We start from the raw sequence: 15,045 nt of genomic DNA on the forward strand, positions 1-15,045 counted from the left end.
AATTATGAACAGTGCCGTTCCTGATTGCATTGATTAGTGTTTTAGCTGGAAAGAGGCAGGGGGCAGCAGGTTTTTACATGCACTCTGTCTCATCCATTATGCCACATTTGTCAAGTTGGGGGTTTCGAGTCATTTAGTCCATGTGGGGCTGTAAACTGGCTTTTGGAGATGGCCAACAGTACAAAAGCTTGCGGCTGGCTGTTTGGAGTGCAGATGGTCAAGACAGCTGGGACAATTTAGTGATCTGAGACTCTTAAACCGCCCTCCAGACATGCTAAAAAACAGCTTGACAACATGCCTGCCATTGTTTTGGTCATTTTATGAGGATATTGATCTTTGAATGAATGGATTTTGCATTTGTGATGGAGAAAAGTAAGACTCTTACTGTCTGGATCAATAATAAATATACACAAAATTAAATTCAATCTATACGCTATACATAATAATATATTCTCTATGATAAATTAGGATTAGAATTAATGTAAAAAGAAAAAAATTGTGTGCACATCCAGTAAAACTTTTGCAGGTGCTAGATTCAGTAAAGCATAAATCAAAGTGAACAAAAATCTGCACACTGCTATTGCTGCTCTCAAAGATGTCTTTAAAAAGGACAACGTTTCGACCCAAAGGGTCTTCATCAGGCCTTTGGGTCAAAACGTTAAATACATTTTTATTAATGTGTAGAATTAATGTGAAATTCATTTTAAATTAAATTTAAATAAATATACACAGGGAAAATATATAGAATATAATTTTAACAGATAGACAAAATTAAGTGTGGAGTATATATATATATATATATATATATATATATATATATATATATATATATATATATATATATATATATATATATATATATATATATATATATATATATATATAATAAATCATTATATAACCTAATATCAATTTTGTTTAGCTAGGTAAATTAGCAAGGAAGGTACATTAAATCCCACACCCCATTGTGTCCATGTTTTATTCAATTTAAACCACAATTTTAAATCATTTAAATTCAGTTCAATCCATATAAATGTTGGTGCTGAAATGAAAGCCTGAAAGGTTGCAGTAAACCGACGGTGTCCAGGAAGTAGTGTGTGGCCACCTAACAGCAGCCGAAACCTCTGTTAAAGGCAGTTCTCCTGATTGCCTGCCATATACAGCTGCCTAATGAAGGCTGGGATCTGTGCTTGCTTTGGAAATGAGTTTTCCCTTGAAAACGGCGTAAGCCGTATCCAGGTCTATTTAAATGAGGTAACATGGGGAAGGTAAGCACAACCACTGGAGCATTGTTTGCACAGTTCAAAGTGAGGAGAGCATACTTTGCACTTCAAAGACACTCATCTGGGAGGCAGTGAGAGGAGTGGGGGTGGGTGGGGGGATGGAGGGGGGTTTAGGGGACAGGAAATAAGAATCTGGGTAATTAACAACTTCTGCTCCGTAATAAAGCAAGCAAAAGGAGACAGAAGCAGCCTCCCCTACGTAAAGCCACCAAATATTTGATGTATTAGAGCCTATCTCCGTCCTCTACCTGTTCTCCCCTTTTTTGACTGTTATTTTGTTTCATTAGTATTACACCCCTTAATTGCCCCCCATACAGTGCAGGGATGTGCTGCTTATTATGTTAAGTTTAATATTCATTCTATCTAATGTGATTTTTACACAGAGCAATAATTTTGCAGGTTAATTGTGGAGAAAGGGTGTTGTTGGTTTGTTTGTTCATGTTATTTGTGTATTAATTTGTTATTATTTGAATTAACTCAGTCAGCAGTCAGTCAAATTATCTATCTATCTATCTATCTATCTATCTATCTATCTATCTATCTATCTATCTATCTATCTATCTATCTATCTATCTATCTATCTATCTATCTATCTATCTATCTATCTATCTATCTATCTATCTATCTATCTATCTATCTATCTATCTATCTTAGTTAACTTCTCATTCATTGAACAATATTAATGTTCTTCTTTCTTTCAATGTGAATGAACCCAATAACTCAGTATAAACAGTCATTAATAAGCTACGTTTATTTTATAAGACATTCTTCGAGATACGTTTAAAATGAAGTAACTTATTTTGACTGATTACAAGACGACACATGTATAAGTTGAGCTCGTTTCCTACGTGTCAGCTGTGTGGCAGGCTACATTTGAGCAGACTAAAGCAATGCATCTGCTGGGACAAAGGTCGATTGTTATGCGACTAGAGGTGAGAGGCAACACAAAAGCAGTGAGGATTTTCAATGTATTAAGATGTTAAATGGCTTTCCGACTTCAATGCAAATTCTCTTAGAAAAAGACTCAAAGTGTTAGATGAACTTTGGATGCTCTGCATTTAATCCCTTTAAATGTGATGACGCCCTTAACTTGAACCCGGAGTGTGAAAATGTCATGCAGGGCTCTTTATTTATAATATCACTTCAGAGTGCGAACTACTGAGTGTGCATGGAGATTTATTTCACTTGTCTTGCTTTTACAAATTTCTGATTACCACGTGTAGCTTTTATTAACGGGACAAGAATGATAGCCTAATTCGATCGTCCTCAAACATCATTTAGCGGCTTAATACGCCATTTTCCCTGAATGATCAGGTGACAACTAATAGCTCATGTCAAAAGACAGATTTACAGTTATAAGAACGAAATAACATACAGTGGAACTAATCGGCATAAAATAAGATTTAGTGTCACTTTAAACCCCTAAAAAATTACATTAGCGTTATGTTATTATAAGCCCCACTAAACTGTTAAAAATTCACATTTTCATAATTTGTATCATATCATTTATTTTCATATTCCTTTGTATGCGCATCAACTGTACTCTACAGCGCGCAAATATAAAACATGCCTATTTAACTGCTGCCTTCATTTTAAGGGGAAAAAGTCTACAGTAGCTCGTTGCACTTGGGTAAAATTCTGGTTGAAACTTTTGGAAATTAATGTGAAAAGTTGAACAAATGGAAAATTGTTATTATTACATTTTTTAGTGTCTTGATTGTAACATTCAAGTGGCTTCAACGCGTTCTTAATTTGTGACAAAAGAAAGGGTGTTAAACTTGTTCAACTAAATATCAGTTACATGTTAACAAACTTTTTCATTTAAGACTCTTCTCACCAACAACCGGTAAAGTAAAGGAGCTCTCACAGGTTAACGTTTGGCTAAATTAAATTAGAATAAAATGAAGGTTATAATACACACCCCTCTTCCTAATCTCTCAAAGATTGCCCTCCCCAATATTCCCCCACCGCATCTCTCCTCCATTCACTGGCCCTCCTGATACATACTTAAGAGACCCCGTCGAGAGGATCTTTTCCCTATAAAGAGAAGATGCAATCCGACCGCCTTTGAAATGATCCTCAGGACTTATTGCGACAGGCCCTTCAGTCGCACTTCAAAAGGACGAGCCTTGGTTTGAAAGGGACCCAGAAAACCAGCAGCAAGAGCGCGGAGTGGCCAGCCACTCTTACATCCAATAAAGGACAGGAGTAGCAAGAGAGAATCGAGGGATTATTGATGCTCACTATTTCTAAACTCGTGCACCGGTAACCTGGCTGTGTAACGGAGTCAATCCGAGCAGGATCTTTGCGCGCCTCCTCGCCCTCGTACCCGCACACTCTGACTTTGGCTCGGTTACGCACCGCGCGCCGCGCTTTTACGCAGGTGTGGATATCTTGAAGATCCCGTGTACAAATGGCTGCGTTAACCTTATCAAGAGCGGACAATTTCCTTCACAATTTCTTACAGGTACTGCACTTTCATTTGTTTTATTGTGCATTTTTCGAGTACACAGAAATACTTTGGCACAATTACATCTCCAAGTTAGAATTTTTGTTTCCTGCATAACTTTTATTTGTGGTGCAGTTTTCTTTCTTTCTTTCTTTCTTTCTTTCTTTCTTTCTTTCTTTCTTTCTTTCTTTCTTTCTTTCTTTCTTTTCAGTGATTTTTCTTGGCTAGTTTTCAGTCATTTTTATAACTATTATTTTTATTTTAAATTTCACAATATTCCAAAATAACAATAAAAAAAATTAGGCAGCAATAAAACTTATTTTATTATTATTATTATTTACAGTGATTATAATTCAACACATTCTAAATTGATTCTGTATTATGCAAGTTTGAAGGTTGATTTAGTTAAAATTATTTGTTTCTTCCCGCTCTAGGACCGTACTCCCAGCTCCTCTCCAGAGAGTGGTCCTAACACCCTTTCTTTTTTGGCCACCACATGCAGTCAGGCTTGGCAGGAGGGGTCCCAGCTCCCTTACGAGGGTCCCGTGGGCTCCGCTTCCAGCATGTTTCAGCTCTGGAGCAATGACGTGGCCCCTAACTCCAGCTTGAGCGCTCACCAGATGACCTTCACCATGCCCAAAATGCAGTTCCCCGGCCACATGCAGCCGCACTCCCATCATCACCATCATCACCACCATCACCACCACGAGCTGCCCCTCACACCTCCGGCCGAGCCTCCGTCAGCCTATTCGTTCGAGCTGTCTCCAGTAAAGATGCTCTCCTCTCAGGCTCAGGGGAACGCGCCATACTACGCGCAGCACAACGCTGTGGGTCAGAACTTTCCCAGCTTCCTTCAAAACGCCTCAGGAAGACCTCACCTGCCTGGCGGGCACGTCGAGGATGGCCAGCAGTGGTGGAGTCTCCCTCAGAGTACCAGCGCACCCTCCAATCACCCCTTCTCTCTGGGACGGCAGCTGGTTTTGGGCCACCAGCCTCAAATTGCTGCCCTTCTGCAGGGCACCTCAAAGGGTCTGTTGAGCTCAACTCGTCGCTGTCGCAGGTGCAAATGCCCCAACTGCCAGTCCACGGGAAACGGAGGTGCTGCTCTGGAGTTTGGGAAGAAAAGACTGCACATTTGTCACATTCCAGATTGTGGCAAGGTTTACAAAAAAACCTCTCACCTGAAGGCGCACCTGCGCTGGCACGCCGGCGAGCGTCCCTTCATCTGCAACTGGCTCTTCTGCGGGAAGAGCTTCACACGCTCAGATGAGCTGCAGAGGCATCTCCGCACGCACACCGGGGAGAAGCGTTTCGGCTGTCAGCAGTGTGGGAAAAGGTTTATGCGGAGCGATCATCTCTCCAAGCATGTGAAGACCCATCAGAGCAGGAAGAGCCGGTCCAGTCAGCCCACTCACAGTGGGACCGATGCACTGCTAAGCAACATCAAGAGAGAGTAAAGGATGCAAAAGAGCTCAATATAGTATCCGGAATGAGACCAGAGACCTTACAAGGACATTTGCCTCATCTAAAGGTTTATAACAGATATTCCAAAAAGCAATAGGAGCATGGGCCTTTTTCCATTGTCATTTTTTTCTTTTCTTCTTCTTTTAAACACTGGAGCGAACGCACACCATGCTGGACTGAAACCGACCTTTGAGACTTTAAAGAGACGTATGGTCACAGCAGAAGTTCTCTTATTGTGATATATCTAATGAAAGTCACATTCGTATGGCTCTGGATGCAAAGACTTCTTATGACCAAACTTTGCCCTTGCACATTTATTTAAAGATTTCAATCCAAACGCTACAGGAAATTCTTTGAACAGCACAATGACAGTTTGTTACTTGGTGAAACTGTCATTTGTTTACATTTTGTTGTCGCTATCTCTGATAGTAAAATTATGCCTTATAGTGAAATCATAAATTCTGCTTGCAAAATTTACCAACGCTATTCCCGGGACAGATCACCTGAAGTTTGTTTTCTTGCAGAGAATATCACTCCAAATCTAAATCCCTATAGTTTCAAAACATGAACCAAATGTATATAATGTTTATACAGTGCACAGTTCTATGAAGACCAGCATGTGAAATATTAATAAACACGAATAACTGTGCAAATCAAAATCTGGTGCTTTGTGTTTTGTTAATTCCTTCACAGCTACATTTCCGTTTAATACCTTGTCAAGCACACTTAGTGTGTTTTAACCGATGTGTGAAGTTCAGCAAATGGCTAATGTTAAATCTAACACAGTGTGTCGGACCTCAGCGATTTGCATTTATTCAAATGTTAATGGAATAGCATTCAGGATGCTAATTTAGGATGGCCATTGTTTCTAAGGTGTCGAGGAAGCACTTAAAGCAAAGACAAATGATTGGAGAATCTCCAGACATTTTACAGTTGTCAGTAAATAGTCGGGCCGTTCCTGGGAACAGTGGTCTGACCTTCTCCCATCAAGTTCACAGTCATGTTGTCTCGTAATTGCCCGTGTAAATAACAGACAACAGTTACGCTCCACTGGAGCTCACTGTGAATGGACCCCCAGCCGTTTATATCCCACTGGTCGTGACAGAAGTCACTTTGATTTGGCACCTTTGTGATAGTGAATGCTGAAAACCCCTCTCCCCCATCTCTGTGTGCAAATGAACCCTTTACTGCTCAAGAATGCCCAGAATGCGACTTAAAACAGAGACAAGTTAACCAGATGTCTGCATGTGTTGACTAGATTACCTAGCCAAGTCACAGAAAGCTCACTGAATCAGAGGATTATTATTTTATGTTTTTTTATTTTTGTTGTTTTTTGTCTGACACCAGTATGATTCTGATCTTTATTTTAATTTTATTTTTTCTCATTTTTTTTTTTTTTTTTACAAATTAAAAATTACACCAATTAATTAATGACTGTGAAGGTTTTTATCTATTCAGGTCATCATAAAGTGTCTGATGGAGTTAAATTATAATCATTTTGATTAAACTCCACCAGAACGTACCGGGGCAAGTTTTCACAATAACAAAAAGGTTTTAAGTCAAAAAGTCCAAATGCACTGTTGTTTGTTTTCTCTACCAGTGATTTGGTATGTTAGTTTTAAACACCTTGTTAAAAAGTGTCTAAAAATATAATTCCTGTGAATTATATCTCAACAAAATAAAATGAAATCATATTTTTGTAACTAATTTCATAAGTAAAACTACACTAATTGTTACGGAACACTAACAAAGGTTCAACTATATAATTAAGGTAGATTTATTATTATTATTATTATTTATCATGGCAAGTTTTAACGTTTAAATCATGTTTAAAAAACCCAATTTTTTACAATTTATTATGAAAATGTATAGATGTTATGCTTGAAAATTTTGTGGAATAATAGGCCAGTCATAGATTGTTTAATTGTGACAACTTACACCATACGGTCTGACAACATAATGTTCAGTGAACTGTCTTTTTGTCAGTTTGTGTGTATTCAACAAACAATCCTAGTTTTAGAAATATTTACGTGTAACAACTAGACCCGGTCTCTCCAATATCACATAACGTAATCACATTGTAAACTAAATAAAAACAGCAGAGAAAGAAACATTGTATGTTCTAAAACACCCTTGCGTTCCAAAAGGAACCAGTTTAATTTTATATAATACAATGGTTTTGCCACATAGACATATATCATGTCCAATTCTTTCTCTACACAATTTCCTTCATTTAGAGGTGTTCATCAAAATAGCATGCAACAATGTAAGATTCAAACCCACATTTGTGGAAAGGCAGTACAGGAAAGCTTTCAGTTTATACAAGGCTATGTCAAATGATTTGATTTCCGCTGATTTGAATAGCTATTACGTCAAGGCAAGAGAAGGTTGTTACAATCATTTAAGGATATTTAAGCGAATGCATCTGAAACATGCCAATAGTAAAGCTTTGTTGCAGAGTTCTGAATTTGAAGTTTTAAATTGATCTGTGGAAGAAGAAAAAAGACTGATTGGTTGTTTATACAGCGCTAAAGTCCTCTGGCACCCTCTATTGGAAAGAATGTGCAATAAGCTAAACGGAGCGAAAGTGCTTTTTGATCATGCTTCAACATCAAAGTACTAAACACATACCATCCCTTCTTTGGCGAGGCATCTAACATTTTATGACAAACTGTATGTTTCAGACTGAATTAACAATGTCAATCCTCTTTCTAAATAATGATTTGGTTTGTCATTAACAAATACTTTTTTAAAAATAATAATAAAACAACAAAACACAATATTCAATAAATTTGTTTTAAACTTTGGAAGAATGATATCTTTAGCTTTTTCCTTAGTTTTTATGAGAGAACACATTTCCAAAAATGAAGCAAGTGTTTTAGATGGTTCGTAAATGAACTGAATTACATTTTAGGCTTGATATTTCATTCATTTTCTGGAAAGGGTACTGGCACCTGCTTTGGCACATCATATTACATTTTACCTTTGGCTTTCATTAAGTTAACAATAATAACAATAACAAAAAATGATAATAATGTTATTATTATTATCATCTAATATAATTTGAAAACCTAATTTTGTAACAGGTGACCGGCAGAGTAATCCAGGCAGCGTGCATCAAATGAGGATGGGGGCGGCAGAAGCTAAAAAGGGTCATCAAACCACAGATAAAACACTTTTATAGGCATCCTCTTCTGCCAAAATCTTTCAGTCCTTCCCTTGAGCGAGTCCTCCAGCTCAACAAAGCAGATACTCGTTGCGTAATCTCTCGTGTCCACCTTGTCCAACAGAGTTGATCGATCTTATAGAATTCTAACATCCAATCAGCGAAGAGAAAGTCAAGCGTCCGTGTCTCCATGCACCGATCATTCCGCTACATACAGTATATACAAATTAGCTGCATTTAGAGTCTGTTTCCCCTTAGCTCCTTCATAAGAGTTTACGCAGCCCACGCGAGCGCATTCAATATAGACGGGAGATAGAAAGACAGCTTCTGTAAAGAGGCACCGATAGTGCGAAACCTTTAAAATCCAGCATGAGCCCCCTGAGGACTCTCTTATGTTCATAATAATACAGTATGTTCTCTGCAAAACACATCTGATGGAAAATGTTCAGCATGTTTGCAAGGATGAAGCCTTCAGAATTTAGCACACAAACACACACTCGAAAACATACATACATGCACACTCGCCCAAACGCATCCTCACACCCTCAAATAAAGGTTTACTCTGGTTCTTGCTCCAGTGACCTCCCAATATAGGAATGGTTAATTCTCCTTTGAACAAAACAACTTCAGTAAAAAGACAACAACATGAACAACAACAACAAAAAGAAAGAAATTATGTAAAACAATTTAAAAAGTCACTAGGTAATTCGCGTCACAGGTTTAGGAAGAATACCACAAGATAACAGACGTGAATAAAGTCCAGACTGTGGCATGCTCTGGTGCAAACATCAGATTCAGGGTCAATTCCCTTCACAGGTCGTCCTCATCAAGCTGGGCCAAGTTACTTGGGCGCTGAAGAGTGGAGGAGGGACTAGGAACAGCCATGCGTCCTTCTCTCGGTGAAGCTCTGCGTCCACCCTCTCCTGAGCTCTGGGACACAATAGAAGAAAAAAAAGGCCATTTCTGCCACTGATGGTTTCTTTTTCTCAACAGTACATTATTCACATTATGATTCTATGGCAGCCTGTTTCAGCCTATTGTGATTTAAAATAAAAAAAATAATAAACTAATAATCATTAGATATAAAGCGAGCTGGTCTGAAATAAGGTGTGTTCAGGCACATTGTTGGTGCGTTGCTAATTTGAGGCAGCTAAAAACAATTGCCCCATTGACCAGCAATAACCTGGTCTAAAGTCAGCGCAGTATTTTTTTGTGTCATTTAAAGGGCGTGTTAGTAATATGGACATATATGCGGGAGCACAACCCACGTACACTCTGCTTATTACATACAAAGGGGCGCGCAGCAGCACACAAACATTTAAAAATATTAAAAATAAAAGAATTCCTCGGAAAAGCGTTCAGTCTTTCCGCTTGCAAATTCCGCCATATAAATAGTGAATCTGCCATGGTGCAAGCGGAGCTGGCTTTTAGAGGGCATTGGAGATGAGATTCTGATTGGTTTATTGAATGTTACGCCCAAAACACACCCATTACTCATTAAAGGGTTAGTTCACCCAAAAATGAAAATTCTGTCATTAATTACTTACCCTAATGTCGTTTGACACCCGTAAGACCTCCGCTCATCTTCAGAACACACATGAAGATGTTTTTGTTGAAATCCGATGGCTCAGACAGGCTTTCACTGACGCCAATGTCATGTCCTCTCTCAAGACCTATGAAAGGCCCTAAAGACGTCGTTACAAAGCCCATCTCACTACAGTGGCTCTACAATCATTTTATGAAGTGACGAGAACAGTTTTTGCACAATAGCACAAAAAAACTAAATAACGACTTATATAGTGATGGGCCAATTTCAAAACAAAGATTTTAATGGTTATGAATCAGCGTATCGATTCATGATTCGCATCGCGTGTCAAACCGTCAAACTGCTGAAATCACGTGACTTTGGCGATGCGAATCAAGAATCGATACGCTGATTCATAACGGTTCGAATCTTTGTTTTGAAATCGGCCCATCAATATACAAGTCGTTATTTTGATTTTTTTGCACACAGAAACTATTCTCGTCGCTTCATAAAATGTTTGTAGAATCACTGTAGTGAGATGGCCTTTGTAACAATGTCTTTAGTGTCTTTTATGGGTCTTGAGAGAGGAAATGACATTGGTTTCAATGAAAGCCTTTCTGAGCCATCGGATTTCAACAAAAATATGTTCCGAAGATGAACAGAGGTTTTACGGGTGTCGAACAAGAACTAGCAAAAGTGGATTCGGAAACACTCTAACTGCGCCATGAGCTTTAGACCATGTGCTCAGGTTGTTAAAATAGGGCCCATTAAGTCACAATTATGAGAAGCAGAGTTGCATTTGTGAGATATAATGTCACCCTGATGATCACATTCACACGAATCTGCGAAAATAATAAAAAAATAAGGCTGTATTACGCATGCCAGGCCAGTAGTTTGGGGTACGTTAACACAACAACAATGTACTAAAATGGAAACGTTTTTTGTTTGAGTTTTTGAAAAGTTGAGAACTGTGTCCAGATAAAAACTGTGTCAAAACGATCCCCGTTCCCTTGGATCCATGAAAACGTCTTAAATGCTGTAATATGCTTGCCAGTCCTGTAGTCGGCCATGTCACTTTTGTACTATGTAATGCGCATGACGTCGCATGTTTTTTCTTCCTAAAAACCCCCACCAAATTTGGCTACACCAAAAAAAAAAAGTGTGTGGGGGGGTGTAAATCACACCATGACGTCGCCGTAGTTTACACTGTTGTAGTTTACACTGTTGTAGTTTACACTGTTGTAGTTTGCGCAGAGATGATAACAGTATCAGAGGATTCAAATTTTCCCCCTGACAATTCATCTGAAATCTTCATTCAAGAATGTATAAAGGTTTGTGATACATGACAGCAAGAAATTCTCGCCTATTCCCCAAGCAGAGATTAATGAGCTGTCATAAGCCTAGCTCATGTCTAAAAATGGCTGAAGAGTTAATTACCAGGAGCAGCCCAAGATATTAAGAGTAATTGTTACAGGGTTCATGGCATGAATAAAATAGACGTGACTGAATATTGTAACGAGAGCTTCAGAAATTATATAATATTGTTCAACACTCCTGTCAGACCCAGAATCCTTGTCAGATAAGAGAGGGAGAAAGATATGTTATTGTCTGACGCCTTTCCTTTTGCTTCTGTTCAGAAACAGAAGCTTTTCACACTTATTATAAACCTTAAAGGTCTTAGTTATGTTCGGCATCCCTTGGTATTACCTGTCCTTGACATGTTTCTCACCTTGAATATCAGAATAGAAATAACAATCAAAATCCTATTATAAGCCCATCCAGGTAAGAAACCCTTGTTTTGTTTTTTTCCTTAACATAATATAGCCCGAAGAAATAATAATCTTGGCAGTGATTATTTTAGTTTAGATATGGTAGATGGTTATAAAATGATCCTAGCATGAACAGTAGTTGGTTAAGCACAGAAACATGTGGGAACTAAAGTCAAAACAGCGCTAAGATCTAGCACCAGTATAATCCAAAAGTCTGCAAGAACAATCAGGCGTTTGATAGGGATCTGGTACTTCCTTCTGTCAACCTGTCTCCTTCCTGTTTGTGAAGTGCTGTTGCTCACAAGCCTGAGTAAAGCAGATAAACAGCTATTTCACACACAGCTATTGTTGCGCTGTCATTAAAGCTCATTTTGTTCTAGACGCGCTGCAAGCGGAGAGGGACGTTTAATGGGGCACTGTCTCAGAATAGGGAAAACCTCAGCAAAGTAGATATCATAACCATAGGTTTGTCCATAGTTTAAAGTATTTTTATAAAAGTTACAAGGCCAAATGAATGTATTTAAGTTCTACATCATTTCTATGTCAGTAATAAAATACAATATTTTTTTATAATATAATTAACAAGTTTTATTCAAACATTAATAAAATGAAACATGAGCTTTAGACAATGTACCTATTCTGCAAACAAGGCCATGTTAGTATATTGTTGTTGCATGTCCGCAATATACCAGCAGAGGGAGCGGCATGGCCTCTTTTTTAAAACTCTGAACCCTTTCTGAGCAAACCAAATCCAAGTGAGCCTGTTTTGGCGGGTACACACAGTACCTGTGAGCCTTGCGTGCTAGAGGAACACAGTCCGTTGGAGACCGCCTGGCAGTTTAGAGGTGGCTGGGAGAATGACGGCTCTTCAGAGAAGGCCAGCTGCACATGAGTCGGAGACACCGTCTGGGAATTCAATCTGGAGTCCACCGGACAGCGCTGGACTTGTGTTGACTGTAAACGTCAGACAGAAACAGTGGTTACAAAATCTTCCAGGTTATTTATATCCATTTACCACATTCGACTGTGACCTCTCAGATGATGACAGTGGGATTAGAACATTTAAGAGTTCAGAAATATGACTAGGTGAAAACTGAAGAAATGATCTCAAACAGAAAGAGGCCACTCTTGCTCAGCCAGACTGACTAGAGTAACATTTATATTTGAAGACAGTTATTGTAGTAAATATTTATATACAAATACAGTTGCTATTCATTTTTTAATTCAGAAAATTATTTGTTAAAATAATTTATTTCTAAAAGGTTTTAATGCATTTTCGATTTAGTTTCATTTCAGTTAGTAATTTTTAGATGTCAACTTAAAACCATTTCAGTTATTAGCCAGAGCAACATTTTTTTTCATCTACTATATTTCATTTTTTTTTATTTATATCAACAATAATGTTTTTATTTTTATTTTTTATTTTTAAAAGCTTTAGTTTTAGTTAAAATAACACTGTGTGAATACATGCATTCGCTTACTACTAGAGATGAGTGTGATAAAATCCTAATTTGCATACGTCTACTATGGCACTATGTCAAAGCCAAGAGAAAACCAGCAAAAACTAAGCATGCATACTAAAAAAATACTGAAAATAGTACACTCTCAGGTACACTGTGATTTGGGATGCACTAATCCAATCTTGTGCACTCTTTAGAATTTCAATTGGAATTTCTGTAAAAGTGGTAACCTGCAATTGTTATCTTGAAGAGCAATTTTAACCTGCTTTACCCATAAAAGTGAGTTTTGTTGGTATTTGTTAAGGGTTGTGTGTGTTATAAGTGGGTTGATTCAGTTATGTTTTTTGTTTTTGTTGGTATTTTTGCCTTTATCCTGCCTTTATTGTGGTCTTCAGTTGGAGAGAGGACAGGAAGCGAAGTGAGTGAGACGGGAGGAGCGGGATCAGGAAATAACCACTAGCCGGGACTCGGGTCACTTAAAGCACAACCACACTACATTTTGGAGCACTGCCCACAAGGCCATCAGCTCTGACAGGTTACCATTTGTTCAATGTTGGCCTGACTGACAGCAGAGATGACCACACAAAAACTAGGTGAGTGAGGTTTAAGCAAACCTCAGATGACTGAAATCTCTTACCTCTGGCTGTGAGTGGTCATTAGTGGGGACCTGGCTGGGCAGGTAGAGAGAGGGCAACGATGTGTTACAGGAGCGCAGGCAGGGCAGTTTGTGACGGTCGATAGATGCTGAGGAGTGAGGCCTCAGACCAACCACTGCTGACAGAGGAGGCTTCATGCTACGACCCAAACTGTTGCTCTTGCTCTCCCTTCTCTGGTACTCAATGGGCGACTGCAGGGCTGAAACACATAAAATAAAACTGATAGAGTATCCATATTTCATTTTACACACAAAAACAAGGCTTTGAGAAAATACAGTTCAAATTACTTCCAAGCTTATGGTCAGAACCAGATTTTTCTTTCTTTTTTTCTCCACTGGAAGTGTGTAAAGTTAATAATAATAATATTTTGTTACATTTATATAGCGCTTTTCAAGGCACTTAAGTGCTTTACATGGAAGCAGGGAAACCCTAGAACCCAGCCTGATCTGCCAGCGATTTGATTTCACCATGCAACTCATTCTGGAAACCTGGACATTCATTACTACTGCTTCTGTTACACTTTTGTGAGAAATAATCACAGACTGGCTTATCCAACTGGCGTGCTTTTGGCGGGTTTAACATGATGACGGACAGAGAAGCGATGGGTCATTGCCCGTTGATCACACCTCTTGTGGTCTGATTGGTTGAAGGACTATCCAATTGCGTACTTATTATTTGAATAATGCTCGTTGATCACACCTCTTGTGCTTTAGAAAATACAGAGCAGACTCCCCTGATGTTCAATCTTAAATTGAGATTCGACTGGTAATAGCCAGACAAGGGAAACCCCTGAACCACCAACAATGTGCAGCATCCACCTGGATGATGTGACGGCAGCCATATTGCATCAGAGCGCCCACCACACACCAGCTGATTGGTGGAGAGGTAAACAAGTGGTGAAGCCAATCAGTATATGGGGATGATTAGGAGGTCATGATGGACAGGGGCCAAAGGGGCAAATTTGGCCAGGATGCCAGGGTTACACCCTAATCTCTTTTTTCGGAAGGACATCCTGGGATTTTTAATGACCACAGAGCGTCAGGACCTCGGTTTAACGTCTCATCCGAAGGAAGGTGCTATGTTAGTGTAGTGTCAATACACTACGCCCCCTGCTGGCCTCACTAACACCTTCCAGCAGCATCCTGGTTTTCCCAGTTGGTCTCCCATCCAGGTACTGCTCAGGCTCAGCCCTGCTTCGCTTCAGTGGGAAACCAATCTTGGGCTACAGGGTGATATGGCTGATGGGGTTGTATTTTTTAATACTAAAGAACAA

General features: G+C 38.9%; 2 protein-coding genes across 6 annotated transcripts in view; one reads left to right on the forward strand and one right to left on the reverse strand.

The window, feature by feature from the left end:
* The first annotated feature begins 3,426 nt into the window (after positions 1-3,426).
* Positions 3,427-6,382, forward strand: sp5l (Sp5 transcription factor-like). Its single transcript, XM_067447245.1, has 2 exons — positions 3,427-3,750; positions 4,167-6,382. Exons 1-2 carry the CDS (start codon positions 3,697-3,699, stop codon positions 5,187-5,189), a joined length of 1,077 nt encoding a protein of 358 aa, XP_067303346.1. The 5' UTR covers positions 3,427-3,696; the 3' UTR covers positions 5,190-6,382.
* A 927-nt stretch (positions 6,383-7,309) lies between these two features.
* arhgef25a (Rho guanine nucleotide exchange factor (GEF) 25a) overlaps positions 7,310-15,045 on the reverse strand; it is a 103,687-nt gene continuing 95,951 nt past the window's right edge. For all 5 annotated transcript variants that reach the window (XM_067446020.1, XM_067446017.1, XM_067446021.1 and 2 more), the window contains 3 exons: positions 13,754-13,971; positions 12,443-12,610; positions 7,310-9,292 (listed from right to left, as the gene is read on the reverse strand). In XM_067446020.1, the coding sequence (XP_067302121.1) occupies positions 9,173-9,292; positions 12,443-12,610; positions 13,754-13,971 (506 nt within the window). In that variant the 3' untranslated portion in view covers positions 7,310-9,172. The remainder of the gene's footprint in view (positions 9,293-12,442; positions 12,611-13,753; positions 13,972-15,045) is intronic.

This window comes from Pseudorasbora parva, chromosome 6 (genome assembly GCF_024679245.1).
Source record: "Pseudorasbora parva isolate DD20220531a chromosome 6, ASM2467924v1, whole genome shotgun sequence".
In the NCBI taxonomy this organism is placed as follows: Eukaryota; Metazoa; Chordata; class Actinopteri; order Cypriniformes; family Gobionidae; genus Pseudorasbora; species Pseudorasbora parva.

What these genes read in the sequence shown, in the direction of transcription:
- sp5l (XM_067447245.1), top strand. Translation starts at nt 3,697, where the DNA reads ATGGCTGCGTTAACCTTATCAAGAGCGGACAATTTCCTTCACAATTTC. An exon ending in TCCTTCACAATTTCTTACAG is followed by an intron (nt 3,751 to 4,166) that starts GTACTGCACTTT and finishes TTCCCGCTCTAG; the next exon opens with GACCGTACTCCCAGCTCCTC.